Raw genomic sequence first — 14,483 nt, forward strand, 5'->3', positions numbered from 1 at the left:
AGTACTACGATCCAAATGTGTTGTATGTAGCGACTAATTCTTGAGGTCAATTCGTCTCTTTTCCTGATTTGTAGACCTTCCTCAGTGGCTTCCTAGTTCCTTTTATTCTTCAGTTCTTCTAGTTACGGAGTAAAAGTCGCTAAGTAATGTAATAGTAACATTGACTACCTAGAGTTGAGAGCACTTTGGACTTTGACGATTTCCATCGTCTCAAACAACCACCGTAGCGAGGCATTGGAATCACTTGCGCTTGCGCCAGGGCGCCTTTTCATCAGACTTGTCCGACGAAGACGATGACATCAACCTTTTCCACTTCTTGTGGCTCGTTGAGACTTTGATTCCGACAGCATGGTTGAAGATCATGTATAACATCGATACAATCTCCACCGATTCAGTTGCCCACTGATAACTCTTAGTGGCATACTAGAAATCAGATCAGTAACCATATATCAGCGATTTCAATTTAGGAAGGTCTCTTACATGGCCATCGGGACGAATGCGAATAACAATCCACTCGAACCCATCAGTGGCGATGCCAAAAATTGATGTATCAGGCACCCCTGCTCGCCTCCGTGTATGGTGTATCATTGCTAGACGTGTATGTCAGAACAAACCTTCCAATGCAAACTTGATAGTAAACTCGATTACACTTACCCATATAAGTAAGACACTGATACATCCCACGCTGCAGGCAGGCCGTCGTCTCGGTCTTCACAACAACGGTATTCGTCACACATTCAGAGGGTTTCCCGTCCCAAAGCGAGTAGTCCACGGTGCCTGATAGATTGAAATTCTTCCTGTTGATTTTCCAGGCAAGGTGGATCTCACAGTCGAATTGGACGTCCAGCAACTTCATTGCGCGAGAATGCGAGTGGTGTTTGATGTGTGCCAACGTTATCAGGATGACGATTTCAACGCGGCATTTCACCAAAGCCTTGTTCGTGGGTGCGCCATTCGTTGCGAGCTGATGGTCATCCAACAGATCCTCTGTATTGTATAAGTTAGCGGAATAGGAAGTAGAGCCGATGGATGGGGACAGTACTCATGTAAGGTGGTATGGTGACAATACTGATGGGTGAAAGCCCGAAATTCGTGGGCGAGCTATGGACCAACTTGAACTGCCGTACGAAGTCGATATGCTCGAGGTCGGCTATGTCCATTTTGGGTAGCTGGGTGAGGTCTTCGGTATCTCCACCGAAAAGCGTTTCACTCGATCCAGTCCCCGGAATGGCTTTTTTATTAATGTTGTTGACCTCGGTGGCCGAACTTTCCACGGGATATGCGAACTCTCGGACGAGTGGCTCCATGATGATTGGGGCGAGGTACAACGAAAAGGTGGGATCAGTGAGCCTGTAGTTGGAAGCGAGGAAGACTTAAGACAGAGGCTCTATGACCAAATTGATAGATTGCTGGGGAATAGATGGCTCGAGGTAGAAGATATACCGAGAAGATAGTGTTGTATGCAGTAAGCTGTGGTTGGAGAGAAGAAAGTATGAATAACTCGGTCTCTACTCAGGTCTCTTTAAGTAGGGAGAGTCAGAAGGCCCCGACGACTAATTGAGAAGGGTCAACCGTGGGACCGTGAGTGGCATCAATCAATCCAATCAACTCAAGTTCTATTAACCTGTCGGAGCCTAACTAGTATCATAATGGCTATGTATGCAGGCAACGTGGCTGGCTTACCGTGGTAGAGGAAAGCTCGGGGCGAACCTTAGATCTTCATCCCCCCGTTTCCGAAAAGAGTGTCGGTGCTTAGTATGGGATGTCTCCCATGATTCATCTCGGAAGATCAACTTACATCTACTCAAAGACTTTGCCTAGCTTGTCTTGCACATTTCAACTATCCCACACCTTTTACCAGGCTTGGTGAAGCTACTCAAGTTGACTGAGAACAACCACGCGATGGTCGAAACGACTGAGGAATTTCAACAGGTGGTGAGAGACTTCAATCTCTCACCTCCGACGTGGTGGGACAAGATACGATTTCACTGGGGTGAAAAGAGCTGGAGTTGCCCGGAACATCTCAGTAAGGTTCCATGTTCATGGTCTCATACACAGGTTCAAGGATATATCGACTGCTAACCTACAGCTCAACAGTATACCTATGGGACGATCTTCGCATAATCACTGGTCGAAAGGGCCATAAGCACCCACTCTTCCCACTAAGGACGGAATCCCTTCTCCTCACGCTACTTGCACACAAGATCATAGAGCAAGGCCTCGACACCGACGGATCCATAACCCCGCCGCACTGGAGCTTTCAGTGTCAGTTTGACAGGGCGGGACTGAATGACGGGCAAAGCCCAGCTCTCATCGACTACGTTCTGTGGTATGGACACCACTGCGAGCTGGAAACAAATATGATAGTCATGAAGTCCAGCAACCCAGCCTCTGAGAGCTGGAAGTTGCTTGAAAATATGGCGCTCCTACACAATACTCGCAAGCTCGCAAGGAAAGACGCGTCTATCCATGGTGTGATGACTGACGGATCAACATGGATATTCATGCATATCAACAATGGGAGCCGGGTAAGGGACATTAGAAACAGTGAAAACAGTTCTGTGGCTGACAGCTTGGTCCTAATTAGTATATGATTGTTAAGACACTCTCTTGGGATAAAGAGCAACATCGGATTATCGGGCGGATCGAATACATTGTCAGTAAGGCATTTCATTGTCACAGAGAGACACTGGCGCACTCTGCCACTCGGAAGAATCCTGTTTGCCGGGAGTGCGGGCATCACGCTGCGAAGAAGCCCGTCGTCGAGACGCTCGCTGAGAAGAAACTCATTCCGACCAGTCGTCCGCATCATAACAGTCGCCGTGGCTGCCCCGTTGAGAAAAAGCCCGTTGCCATGGCGTCCGATGGTCCCAAACATAGCACCCCTATTCATGCTAACTCGAATGCATTTTTCCATTCGCAAATGTTTTTCATGCCCCTCGCCAACTGCTTCCATGCCAGTAATAAAACAAAGTGATGGTGGTGGATTGCTGGGGAATCTATTTTTGTCACACATGTACTTTATGCTATAGTTACAGATCGAGAAACCAATAGTAACATCAAGTTATGTTTGCTCCGCCACCTACACCTAGGCAGTGAAGGCATAATAGAATTAAACACTTCTGAAAGATCGCCATCAACTCGCCTCCCAGCGGCGTGCTGAAGTCTATGTTCGGCAAATCCTTCTAGTCATTCTACGCAGTAACTTAAGCACAAGAGATAAGAGCCCTGAATCAAGGGGGCTTGCCATAAACAAGGGGCTTGCAGGACATGCTGACTCGAGCTCTTAACAAACGTGTTAGCCAAGTGTGGGGTATAAAGGAGGTAGAGCTACTGTACATGTACTGAGCTACAGTAGGTTGCACTTGTGGTTGGTCGAGGGTTGCATCAATGCAATGGCCTGCTCAACGGCATGGAAGCCATTCTCAATTCGACATTGGTTGGCTCGGTTTTAGCCATGAGGTAACTGGGGCTTGTTAGTGGCAGGCTCGTGTGAGAAGAAACATGCAGATGTGCCCCTTACAGCGACATTGGAGATCAATGCTCGCATATGATCTGCACATGGGGCAAGACAGCCTTACACACACCGCTATCCTCGTGTACAGTTACTTCTTTGCTTGGAAGGTAATAGGGGTTTATCACCGGCTTCGAGTTATTTCCGTTATTAGACATGGATGGTGCTTGGTATTATTCGCGCTGATCTTTTCGGCAGTCTGTTTACTGCGAACGTTTTCCAGGCTTACATACAACATCTAGTTCGTAAGCATTTCTAGCAGTCATCCGTAATAATCCTCCATGTGTCAGATCCGTGTGCAGCCAAGATTCACCCCAGCTTCGGAGCAGCAATGGACGTCACCGAAGAGGACTCATGCATTATGACCTCGACAGACGTGACATTGACTTGGCTCTATCCTCATATCTGGCCCTGTTGATGAATGTAAGGAGTCATCGTAGCTCTCTTGCTCCTTGTGATCTGATGCATTTGCATCTGCCCAGAGCTAGATGTCTTGGACTCGTGGGAATCTCGGCATTAACGATTACTATATAAACGAGGAGCTATGCCCTTGAATCCAATACATATTCACTTTTCACGACAACTCCAGTATCACTACACAGCAGCTTCAACTCAAAGACCATTACCCCAATACCCCCAGTCACATCCACCATGCTTTTCCTCAAGGCCCTCGGACTCCTCCCCTTCGTCGCCATGGCATTGGCCGGTCCGTCCAAGTTCGCCAACACCTGCCGAAATATCGACGGCGACGGCACTACTCTGCGAGCCCAGTGCCAGGAAAGGAAGGATGGGCAGCTGAGATTCAGCAACATTGATCTGAACCGGTGTATCAAGAATGATAAGGGCAAGCTCAAGGTACGATATGTGCATTCTGAACTCATATGATTAACTGATTCTAACCTGTCTATAGTGCGGAAAGAAGTAAGTTGTCAAATTGAAGAGTAACCTAGCAAAAGTTCTAACAAAGTCAGCGGTCACTACTCCGGCTCTTGCATCAACTGCAGTCTTCGTGGAACCGCCGATTTCACCTGTCATTGTCGCGACTCGGAGCGTAACCACGACTACGTCGCTACGACCCTTGATCTCAGTAAGTTCATGCCCAGACATTCTGGGGATAGACAAGTGAATTTGGCAAGAATGCTAACAGGTTGGTTCATAGACAAATGCATCAGCAATGACCACGGCGAGCTTCGCTGCTAGATCGAACGATAAGCACACAGTCCATGAAATGAACCGACACAAGGATGATGGGATGAGAATGAAGTTTGGATTGAAGTATTACGAGCTCATGATGTTATAGGGAGACGAACCTAGATACCTACGCACTCGCTAGATCAGTTTTTATATGAATGACATGCATTTTACGCAGCACAACAGCAACATCAGCAGTAAACCTACAAGCGTGAAACAAAGCCCAGATTCGAAACACTGTAGTCTCCGGTGTATTCATTCCAATGTGGTATATTATCGACTATAGGATATACACAAGCCTTCTATCACCAGTAGAATGCTCCAAATCCTCCCTCCTGCCACCACCCATAAGCCCATCCCGCTCTTCCCCGCGATAAACAGGACCAGCCTGCACGATCGTATAAGTACTATCAACAACAGCACGGTTCATCCTCTGCAGCAGAATCCGCAAGCCCACAGCCAACCCCGCAACGACAATCATGAAAAACGAGCACGTGGCCATGCCACGAACATACCACGGCCCGTCAGTATCGGGATACAGTCTCGTGCCGAGCAGGGGGCCACACTGGCCAATGATGTTGAGAATGGCAATGCTCGCCCCCTTGCCTTCCTTCTCCACCCGATTGTCCATCGACCACGTGATGATCAGCGTGATCGCAGAGAAGAACCCGGCCACAGCCGGGTAGACAGAGATGTAACGGATGAAGGTGCTTAGCCATGGTGGTAGGTGGGTGTGGAAATATCCTGTTGCTGCGATTGCGAGGTATGAGAGTGAGGAAATGAGCGCGTGCGCTATGAGGTAGGGGCTTCGGGAGCGGCTGCGGTCTGAGGCGTAGGCGGTGAGTAGGACTACGACGAATGCGACGAGGTAGGGGGGTGCTGAGAGGGCTTGAGCTTGTAGGGAGGTATAGCCCATGCTGGGAGAGAATTTAGTGCGAGGTTTCTGGTTTCTGGGGCTGGGAGTAGCTGCTGGGGAAGAACATACTCTTTGATGATTGTGGGCAAGAAGACAGGCATCGAGCTGAAAGCAACGTTGCAACTGAAAAACATGAACTATTCGAGACATTAGAGAACGTTCATTGACATTCAAAGGGAGCTAAGACTTACAGCGGCGATATATGCCTTGGGGTCCGCCGCAGTTTTCAAAATCTCTCGCCAGTTGAACCGGCTTCCATAGGATTGCTGATAGTCGACTGTATTCTCCTCAAGACGCTGCTGAGCGACCACCCTTTGCCGGCGGCTCAGAAATCTAGCGCGACCAGGGGAATCCGGGATCAAGAACCAAGCGAACACTGCAACAATCACACTCGGGAAGCCCTCAATGAGAAACAGGGTGCGCCAAGGCGAGATCGGGCCGTCGCTGCTAAACTTGACAATCAAATAGGCCAGACTGCTAGCAAAGGAAGTAGCGAGCGGCGCCGCCGAGATAAACAATCCATTGCGGAAAGCTAGCTCATGGCGTCGATAGAATAACGACAAATAAAACGGAACACCAGGGCCAAAGGCCGCCTCAGTGATTCCGAGCAGCGCTCTGAGAACAACCAACCCCCCAAAGGAAGTTGCCAGACACTGGAACGACGCAACAAGTCCCCATCCACATACACACAGGGAGATGTAGATATGCGGAGGGACAAGACGGTACATCAAGGTCATCCATTCGAAGAGAATGTAAGTAATGTAAAAAGCAGTAAGTAGCCATTCATATTGTGAAGATGTAAGTTGTAGATCGTCTTGGAGGCCTGCTATTTTCGCATTTCCAATGTCTAGGTAATATATCAGTACATGCTTGCAACTATCGGGCGAACAGGTCCAGTGCCGGACATACTCGAGCGGTCCAGGAAGGAGAGCAAGTAGAGGAGTGCCAGGAATGGAACCAACCGTCGGTCAAATCTCCTAACGACCTCGCTTTCCTCCTCTGATGTATATCGCGGGGCCGAACCGCCACGCGGCGGTTTTCCCTCAAGATTATCCCTGCGGTTATATTCCGCGTCGTTCTCATAGTCGGATAAAGGATCGCCGACATCCGCGTGGTCGTCGAAGTTGGTCTGCAAGCGCAATGGGCCCATGGATGACATCGTGGGCCCGGGCTCAGCAGAGCCATCGTCGGAGCCGTAGGAAACCGGTGTGAAACGTTGGTTCGAGGTCTCGGAGCTGGTGGAGGATGCGTTCCCCGTGCCGGAGGGATGAAGGTCTGCCATTTTTCCGGGATGACAACGCGCCTGAGGGGTTGTTTTAATGACCTGATCTGTGGGTCAGTCTCTCCATCTGGGCAGATATCGCCCTCCCTCTATAAATGGAGTTAATTATCGTAAGAATCGATACCCCTCGTTTCGCAGAATCGCAGGTGACCGTTGTTGATCATTGACCGCTTAAGTCATGCGTGCACGTGGATTCGCGATGACGCTAGGATGAGAGTAGATTAGCGTGGACATTAGATCTATGGGTCATCTCATCTTGGCGGATTGGGCTTCCAACGACTGCGTATACGGTTACGTATACCTGCACAACACTTGGAACTAATTATCTTAGGAGTAGGAGGACATGAGGAATGCTTGCTTGTAAGTTTAAAACTTAAAAGTTATGGATTAATGTTGAATTGGCACTGCTACATTTCCGCCGATAACAATACTGCACATACGGCATGCCATGTTCTCGCTATTTCGTCCCATAGTAGTTGATAAGAGGACTAGCTCCCCTTTCCGATGGTTCCTCTCCCACGCAGAGCATAGAACCCACAATTACCCTACAACGGACGGTCGGTGCCAGCTCGGCCATGCGACGACTCATTGTTGCCAGGCCTTTTGGGTTCCATTGCAAAGTTATTGGCGTGGGAATCGGCGCCATGTCGCGGAGTCTCATGTCCAGGGGACAAGTAGCCTCGGTCCCATCTCTCTGGGCCAGGGACGTATCGGTCTCGCACCCCGTATCTGTACTGTGGGAGGTAGGAACCGACAGTGGGATTTCCTCGCGAAATCCTCTCTCGATGCTCAAACTTTCGTTTGCGGCCACCGGCGAGTTTGTTTGCATGCTCCTGGCTGACCTTGATGATGTCCTCAACCTCAGGAATTAGCGCGTTTCCCTTGTCCACCTCGTTCAAATACCTCAGTAGGTTCTCTGCGGTGTCGCGGAGGAAGCGGACGACGATGTTGGTTCGCTCGCGGTGGCTCTCTGTCGCCTCTGTCACCTCTGTCACCTCGAGGCTGTAATAATCCGCCTTGGCATTCTGGTAGACTTGGAGGAGCTTGTCAAGATAAGGCGACTTCTCCTTGTCCGCACTCTGGGGTGCTTTGCGGGTCTCGATGTCCTGAGTCTGACGTTCCACGGTCGGGGTCGAGGTGACTGGAATCTCCGAAATCGGGCCTAGTAGGTTAACGTTAACATGCATTGGGAAATTCTAAGGCGCAGTGACAAACCTTTGTCCAGGATACTCTGGGCAGCAAAGTGAGCAGCAAGAACAGAATTGATTTCTTCCCTGGAGTCACAATCCTTGATTCCTAGATGCTGAGCCAGGTAGAATTCAAAGAGCCCATAGGCTTGCATGGTGTGTCCATCCTCGTAGAGACGAAGAAGCACGCGATCGTAGATAGTGAGCTGGCCATCATCGTAGAGTTGGGAGCGGAAAGAGAGAGACTTGACCTGGCGTCTCAATCCATGGAACAGAGAGCGCATATGCTCTTTGGTCTGCAAGAGCTCATGGAGGACATCGCCTGGCTTCATCACTGTACTCCACTCGCGGTATAGAGCATCCTCCTTGTCACTAATCTCATCGTCCTTGTCGCTAGTATTGGTGCCCTTGGTTTCTAGTGGCATCAGACGTTTAGCATGGCAAACGAAAAGTTGTGTCCAACAAGCATTTATGATCTAGAGTATACATACCTCGTTGAAACTGTTTCAAATCAGATAGCTTTGGCATCTTGATGGTCCCTGCGGTCTGAGAACGATGATGCGTGGGTAGAGAAGAGATACGCAAGGAAGAAACGCGTTGGTAGAAAAGAGCTGGGTCGATGAAGAAGAGATGCGTGCGTAGAGAAGAGCTGGGGGAAAGAGATCCTCCATCAATTGGCAATTACAGCTCAGACTTCACAATGTTGGGTTCTTTGAGCCATACCACGTGGTCTGGATCAAAAAACAGCCGGGAAGACAGACAAGCCTAGAGTGTAAACCATACCACGTGGTCAGGGTCAATAGCCGGGAAGACAGACAAGCCTAGAGAGTAAATTCAATGTCATGGCATCAAGGGATCATCAGTTGCATTAATTGAGTATTATGTTCCTATCGTATGGGTACGGACGTAGAGCATGAACATAGGGATATCGTTCTGGGACTTAGTTTCTCTCTTTCCAGAGCTTCTCGACTTGGTCAATTAGGGCTGAAGGTTGACTGCCTTGACCGTTCTGGGAGCAGTCTTTCCATTCGTCATTGTCACGGATGCACCAGACAGCATCGTCCAGGCGCACCGTGCAGCTGATTTTGACGCCGAGTTGCTCACTGCGGGTAGCGCTTTCGCGTAGCAGTGCAATACCACTAAGTGGGGGTCCACCGTCTTTGCCATCATTGGGATCATCATCCTGCTGGCTCGCACATTTGTTCAAAGCGTCAAAGTCGATGCCATGTTCCATTGCACACTGATGGACAAATCCACGGTCTGGGAGGCGGGCAAAGTCATTGAGTAGACAGTTCGAGAATCCTAGCGACCGAATAATAGGGGTCCGTGGGTTCTGAGATGGGAGTAGGGTCTCGTCTGGCGTGGGTGGGAAAGGAAGATTGGCCGCGCAGAGTATGAGCATGTCACCGATGCATTCGCCTGGGCCATGCTTGCATTCTATCTCTTCGGAGCTTTTGGACACACTGGTTTGGTTTGGTCAGCCAACATCGGTTCTGTTGGATATTTCATACAAGCTTACCTGGCAATAAAGGAGAGTTTGAAGTCCACTTTATCACTGACTTTTTCCATGACAGGTAGGACCAGTTTTTGTAAGCAAGTCTGCGCATCTGGGCATTTGCTCATGATATGAGCCTCCAGTGGTATCTTTGTTTGCCAAAGCCTCTCAGATGCACCAGGGTCATAGTATCCAAGCTCCAACTCTTTCGCGTACTGTGCAATTTCCGCCTTGTAGGTCTCTGACTGCCAAGCGACAGAACAGTCTGAAGACGGCTTCAGTAGCAATAGGTAGTAGCCGGTGAGGAACAATGTGACGATGCCAAATCGCCATAAGTATGTGGTCGTGCTAGGACGCGCCCGACCATGTTGGTCGGTCGATTCAAGGACATCTCCATATGCCTCTTTGGAGTGGATGGGTAGTTTCTCCATGATTAGTTGGGGTAGTTAGAGTCAGAAGTGACGTTGTTTTGATAAGATCATGTGGAGGGTCGGTCGCCCCCGGACCGCTAGACCATTACATAAGATTTTCCGATGTAGTTAGTTACCTAGTTATGAGCCCCAGGCCGCCAGGCCGCCCAGGCGTTCATGTCGAACTGCGACAGACTGAGAAAAGAAGGCATGTGATATTTTATCGTCTCTGTTAGAGTAGGGCCAGTGCAGGTCAGTAGGGCTGCCTTCCACATGCCTGACAAACGCTCATCACTTACCCACATCATGTTAGTGATCACGGAGGCACTATCTATGTCCACAGTACTCCGTACTCACCTGGGTATCTCAGCTTAGGCCGCGCTCCGACGTCGGAGCCCATATGGGGCATCAACCTACTAGTTTGAAATAACGTTCAAGGCTAGAAGTAACTACCAACTACCGGTCTTGGAGCATCTGCCTCATAGATCATGCATGGACAGCCATATGCATGGCGCCGGAATCCGTGCTAGAGGGCATCTTCGCTCGACATGATAGCTGTAAAGCTCGTATATCAAGAGGCCAAATTGGTGAATGTGTGGTAGGACTGGACTAAACATAGAACCACCAGAGCCTCGAGGCCACTATCGAAACCATATGCCGGGGAACAGTTGACCAAGTCCGGGCGGGAAAGCCAAGGCATGGCAGCTTGAGCACAGTGCACACCCCAGTCGGATCTGACAGCCCTGCTGTGGCTGGTGGCAGCGAACGATCGAGACCGAGACCATGCGAATGGGCTCATTCCCGTTGGATCCCAACGTCGCGAAAAGCGGCTGCGCCAGGACACGGGTATTCCGAACCCCACTCCACACGAGCGCGAGTATATCGAACTAGGCGAGCTTCGTATTGAGCGAATAAGATCTTCAAATGATTCTCTGGCGCGTGTTCCGAAAGCCATATGTTGACCCCGCCAATATTCCGTGTCAGAAAGAAGTAAAGGTCTCAATTCGGGGGCTCGCGCGCGCTCTCAAACGCCTCATAGACTATTTTCGCTTCATCCTGAGACTGCCAAGGGCCCAAGAACTATGGAGAAATTGGCTTCATTGACCTTTGAGTCTCGATTACGCAAACCTCGGCCTAGTGGGTACGGGAGAGAAGAGAAGAAGATTAGATGTCAATAAAGTTCCAAAATAGCAAGTCAAGTGCCGGGTTCCCAACTTTATCCCGCGTTCACAAAACAGCGTCACATCGTTTCGTGTCTTCCGATGGTCGCATCTTATGGATCTTACTCCATTTATTTCCTTTTCTTCTTCTTGAACCCTTTTTCTTCCTAGATATCTATGAGATGACTCATGATATGATTCTCTGATTGCTTTCCTACTTCCATTTATCCTGAGGTACCTGGATTCTTTTCCTCATTCTTTACTGTAGTTATTCTTCTTTTTTATTATCTCTTCTATCTTTCCTATTCTCTTTTCATTCTATCTCCGTCCTCCTCTCGTCTTTTGCCCTTAGTATCGAGATCGAGAGATACGGATTTCCGCTACAATTCCCTTCTTGAGCATATCTCCACCCATCTAGGGATACTTCCCTACAGAGATCCAGCAGTCAACCCGAATCTCTGAGTTGAAAGATTCATGATCATCGCATACCGAAATTCTTGGGTACGTCAAACCCGCATGTGGGATTTGGGGTGCTCTTTCCTGGCATGATCGTCGTGCGTGTCTTCTGTTTTCCCCCGCAGCCGGGTTTATCTCCCTCTGCAGACCGCGTCACCGATATGTTGCCTTTGCCCTTTATTGCAACCTCACTAATTTAGGACCCAGTTCCCTATAAAAGCTAGTGATTAGCTTTACTTGTGTCCCCACTATTTCAATCCTGGAGCATTTTAGGGATATGGTGCCCTGCTCCTGTTCCTAATTCCAGACCACGTCACTATTGGAAACATAGCGGCTGTGTCTGAAAGGCATATTCTTTGGGTCTCGGGTTTTCTACAATACCGTCTTCTCGATCTTTGGGAGTAGGCGATCGACTTGGATTTCATATATCTTCAGGCTATTTTCCATCATGGCCTCTGTCACTTCAAAATCATCTAAGAAGGACGAGGAGGAGGAGCGCGACATCATGCCCGACGATCTGATTGAAGATGAAGAGCAGGATGTCAACTCGGAGTTAGATGCAGCCCAACGGGAGTATTTGGCGCACTATCAGCAACTGGAAGACTTTTTGTCGCCAATGTCCCTGGATGAGGCTGTGCTGTACAAACTGGCCCGGCGTTTTTCCACCACATACCGTAACCTGGCTTTGACATCGGATCAGCAATTTTTGCCGACCCCCGTGACTCAGCTTCCCACTGGCCGGGAAACTGGTCGCTATTTGGCGATCGATGTAGGAGGTAGCAACCTTCGAGTCGCATTCATCGAATTGCTTGGAGATGCTGTGGATTCAGATGTTCGTCCAACAGATGCCACAGAGAGGTCACGGGACACCATCCGGAAGGCCCAGCGTCAGCGAGTGAAGCGTACGCTGGAACGAGCTTGGCCAATTCAGGAGCATCTGAAAATGGACAAAGCGGAGGATCTTTTCTCGTGGATTGGTGATTGCATTGCTGAGGTGGTAGCGGAGAGTCTATCATCGGATGCCACTAAGAAAGATATTCCAGCCGAGCTAGATATGGGTATCACATTCAGCTTTCCTATCATGTAAGTCCTTTTTCATAACTAGCTGTTTGCTCTACTTGGAAATTGGGTCTGGCGGATTTGCTAATAATAATCAGGCAAGAATCATTGGCAGAAGCCACATTGATGCCGATGGGCAAAGGCTTCGCTATCTCATCAAACCTTAATCTGGGCAACATCCTCCTGAATGGATATGAAAAACACACAAGGAGACCCGATGATGAAGATGAACCATCAACTAAGCGCCGAAAGCTTTTCGCTTTGCCGAAGCTGAAAATCCAAGCTATTACCAACGACACGGTGGCCACGCTCGCTTCCCTTGCATACAAGGTCAAGTCGCTACCAAACAGCAGGGTCGCCATGGGTATTATTGTTGGCACTGGCTGTAACGCAACCATTCCAATGAAGCTCAGTGAATTGCACGAATCTAAAGCTAAGAGCGTCAACACAATGGAGCCGAGCGCCGTGGAAACCATCGTCAACACTGAGTGGACCATCTCCGGAGCTGCACCGCCCTTGAAAGAACTAAACGTGACCACCAAATGGGACATCGAGCTAGATCGGGCCTGTGCGCGTCCAGGCTTCCAGCCCTTCGAGTACATGACTGGTGGCCGCTACATCGGTGAACTCATTCGTTTGATCCTGTTCGACTATCTCACAACAATTGCCAAACTGTCCAAACGCGCCCTACCCGCAAACCTCATCCAAGAATATGCACTGACAACCACGTACATTTCCGACACTGTCGCCAAAGCGCGATCTGACACTGACCTTGCCAAAGTCTTGAACGAATCCCTCCCTCCTCCAGAAAGCAGCGACTGGCGCTGGGATGCCCGAGCTGCAGGCGCATTCCGAAAGATTGCCCGCACAGTACAGAGACGATCAGCTGGGCTGATTGCTGCTGCCGTGGTCGGACTTCTAGCCTGTGCTCGCGAGATCGAGCTCAAGGAAGAGAGCAACAGCAACTCGCCAGAGAATCCCGCATCACCCCAGAGCAACAGCGGCGCTGTCACAGAACATAATGGCACCCCTGACGCTGCGGCTGCGACGCTCAAGTCTGCTGCTACTGCTGTCAACCACGCTGTGCAAGGACATGTCGTCCCTGTCATTGACCCTAGGCCTTTGGACTGGCAGTCTGGACCTGAAGAGCTCGTTGTGGCTTACACGGGCGGTATCATTCAACATTATCCTCAGTTCAAGGAGATGTGCCAGCAATACATTGACCGTCTCATCATGCGGACTGGGCCGCAGCGGGGTGGAAAGTCGGTTTTCTTACGGGAAGCCTCTGATGGAGGTGTCATTGGTGCCGGTGTATTGGCTGGCATGGTTGTTCGGAACTGAGTTTTCGTTGATATAGCACGCAGCATTACTATTTGTTTTGTGCTTGGGGGAACTCGAGCAATGAGGATCTGGTTAGTTAGGTGTTGATTGGATGATTTATGCTCTTGTTATTGTAATTCGGGAGCCATGACATAGAAATGGGATTTAAATCCTGCTAGTAAATGATTTCAACTTCACTGCCTTGTCCATTAGGTTGGCTATGTCGATAGTCTCCCTTGAAGCAAGATCTTTTCCACGAGCAATGACACGACATGCAATACTAAAATTGCCTTGACCCAGGGCTCAGCGCATTGAACTGAAGCAGCCTTTCAACTACAATGTCAAGACCACATGCCTAGAAGTCCCCCTTGTCGACAACCATGACGCTTATAGTAAGAGAGCCCTGCCCACAGCTGATTGCGCGGCTCTGGGCAATCGTAATAGGAAATCGTAATCAGAGAATGCAGACCAGCGGAATGCACTATGTGACATG

The 14,483-nt window shown here is 49.5% G+C and overlaps 7 protein-coding genes across 7 annotated transcripts; 3 read left to right on the plus strand and 4 right to left on the minus strand.

Moving 5' to 3' along the window:
- Positions 1 to 240: 240 nt before the first annotated feature.
- N7515_009620 (uncharacterized protein) lies at positions 241 to 1,307 on the minus strand (the record flags this gene model as incomplete). The annotated part of the gene is made up of 4 exons (XM_056670364.1): positions 241 to 423; positions 481 to 560; positions 655 to 987; positions 1,043 to 1,307. The coding sequence occupies 4 exons, from the start codon at positions 1,305 to 1,307 to the stop codon at positions 241 to 243; spliced, it is 861 nt and encodes a 286-aa protein (XP_056518163.1).
- Positions 1,308 to 1,863: 556 nt separating this feature from the next.
- N7515_009621 (uncharacterized protein) lies at positions 1,864 to 2,977 on the plus strand (the record flags this gene model as incomplete). Its single annotated transcript, XM_056670365.1, has 3 exons — positions 1,864 to 2,026; positions 2,098 to 2,528; positions 2,588 to 2,977. 3 exons carry the CDS (start codon positions 1,864 to 1,866, stop codon positions 2,975 to 2,977), a joined length of 984 nt encoding a protein of 327 aa, XP_056518164.1.
- A 1,188-nt stretch (positions 2,978 to 4,165) lies between these two features.
- Positions 4,166 to 4,714, plus strand: N7515_009622 (CVNH domain-containing protein; the record flags this gene model as incomplete). Its single annotated transcript, XM_056670366.1, has 4 exons — positions 4,166 to 4,369; positions 4,425 to 4,435; positions 4,486 to 4,601; positions 4,674 to 4,714. The coding sequence occupies 4 exons, from the start codon at positions 4,166 to 4,168 to the stop codon at positions 4,712 to 4,714; spliced, it is 372 nt and encodes a 123-aa protein (XP_056518165.1).
- Positions 4,715 to 4,985: 271 nt separating this feature from the next.
- N7515_009623 (uncharacterized protein) lies at positions 4,986 to 6,903 on the minus strand (the record flags this gene model as incomplete). Its single annotated transcript, XM_056670367.1, has 4 exons — positions 4,986 to 5,622; positions 5,691 to 5,758; positions 5,813 to 6,468; positions 6,531 to 6,903. The coding sequence occupies 4 exons, from the start codon at positions 6,901 to 6,903 to the stop codon at positions 4,986 to 4,988; spliced, it is 1,734 nt and encodes a 577-aa protein (XP_056518166.1).
- A 545-nt stretch (positions 6,904 to 7,448) lies between these two features.
- Positions 7,449 to 8,515, minus strand: N7515_009624 (uncharacterized protein; the record flags this gene model as incomplete). Its single annotated transcript, XM_056670368.1, has 2 exons — positions 7,449 to 8,065; positions 8,119 to 8,515. 2 exons carry the CDS (start codon positions 8,513 to 8,515, stop codon positions 7,449 to 7,451), a joined length of 1,014 nt encoding a protein of 337 aa, XP_056518167.1.
- A 515-nt stretch (positions 8,516 to 9,030) lies between these two features.
- Positions 9,031 to 10,016, minus strand: N7515_009625 (GILT family protein; the record flags this gene model as incomplete). Its single annotated transcript, XM_056670369.1, has 2 exons — positions 9,031 to 9,553; positions 9,610 to 10,016. 2 exons carry the CDS (start codon positions 10,014 to 10,016, stop codon positions 9,031 to 9,033), a joined length of 930 nt encoding a protein of 309 aa, XP_056518168.1.
- A 2,043-nt stretch (positions 10,017 to 12,059) lies between these two features.
- Positions 12,060 to 14,011, plus strand: N7515_009626 (hexokinase family protein; the record flags this gene model as incomplete). The annotated part of the gene is made up of 2 exons (XM_056670370.1): positions 12,060 to 12,694; positions 12,769 to 14,011. The coding sequence occupies 2 exons, from the start codon at positions 12,060 to 12,062 to the stop codon at positions 14,009 to 14,011; spliced, it is 1,878 nt and encodes a 625-aa protein (XP_056518169.1).
- Between the last annotated feature and the right edge of the window lie 472 nt (positions 14,012 to 14,483).

The sequence above is a fragment of the Penicillium bovifimosum genome, assembly GCF_028826915.1.
Source record: "Penicillium bovifimosum strain IBT 22155 chromosome Unknown utg000007l_segment0_segment0, whole genome shotgun sequence".
Lineage (NCBI taxonomy): Eukaryota > Fungi > Ascomycota > Eurotiomycetes > Eurotiales > Aspergillaceae > Penicillium > Penicillium bovifimosum.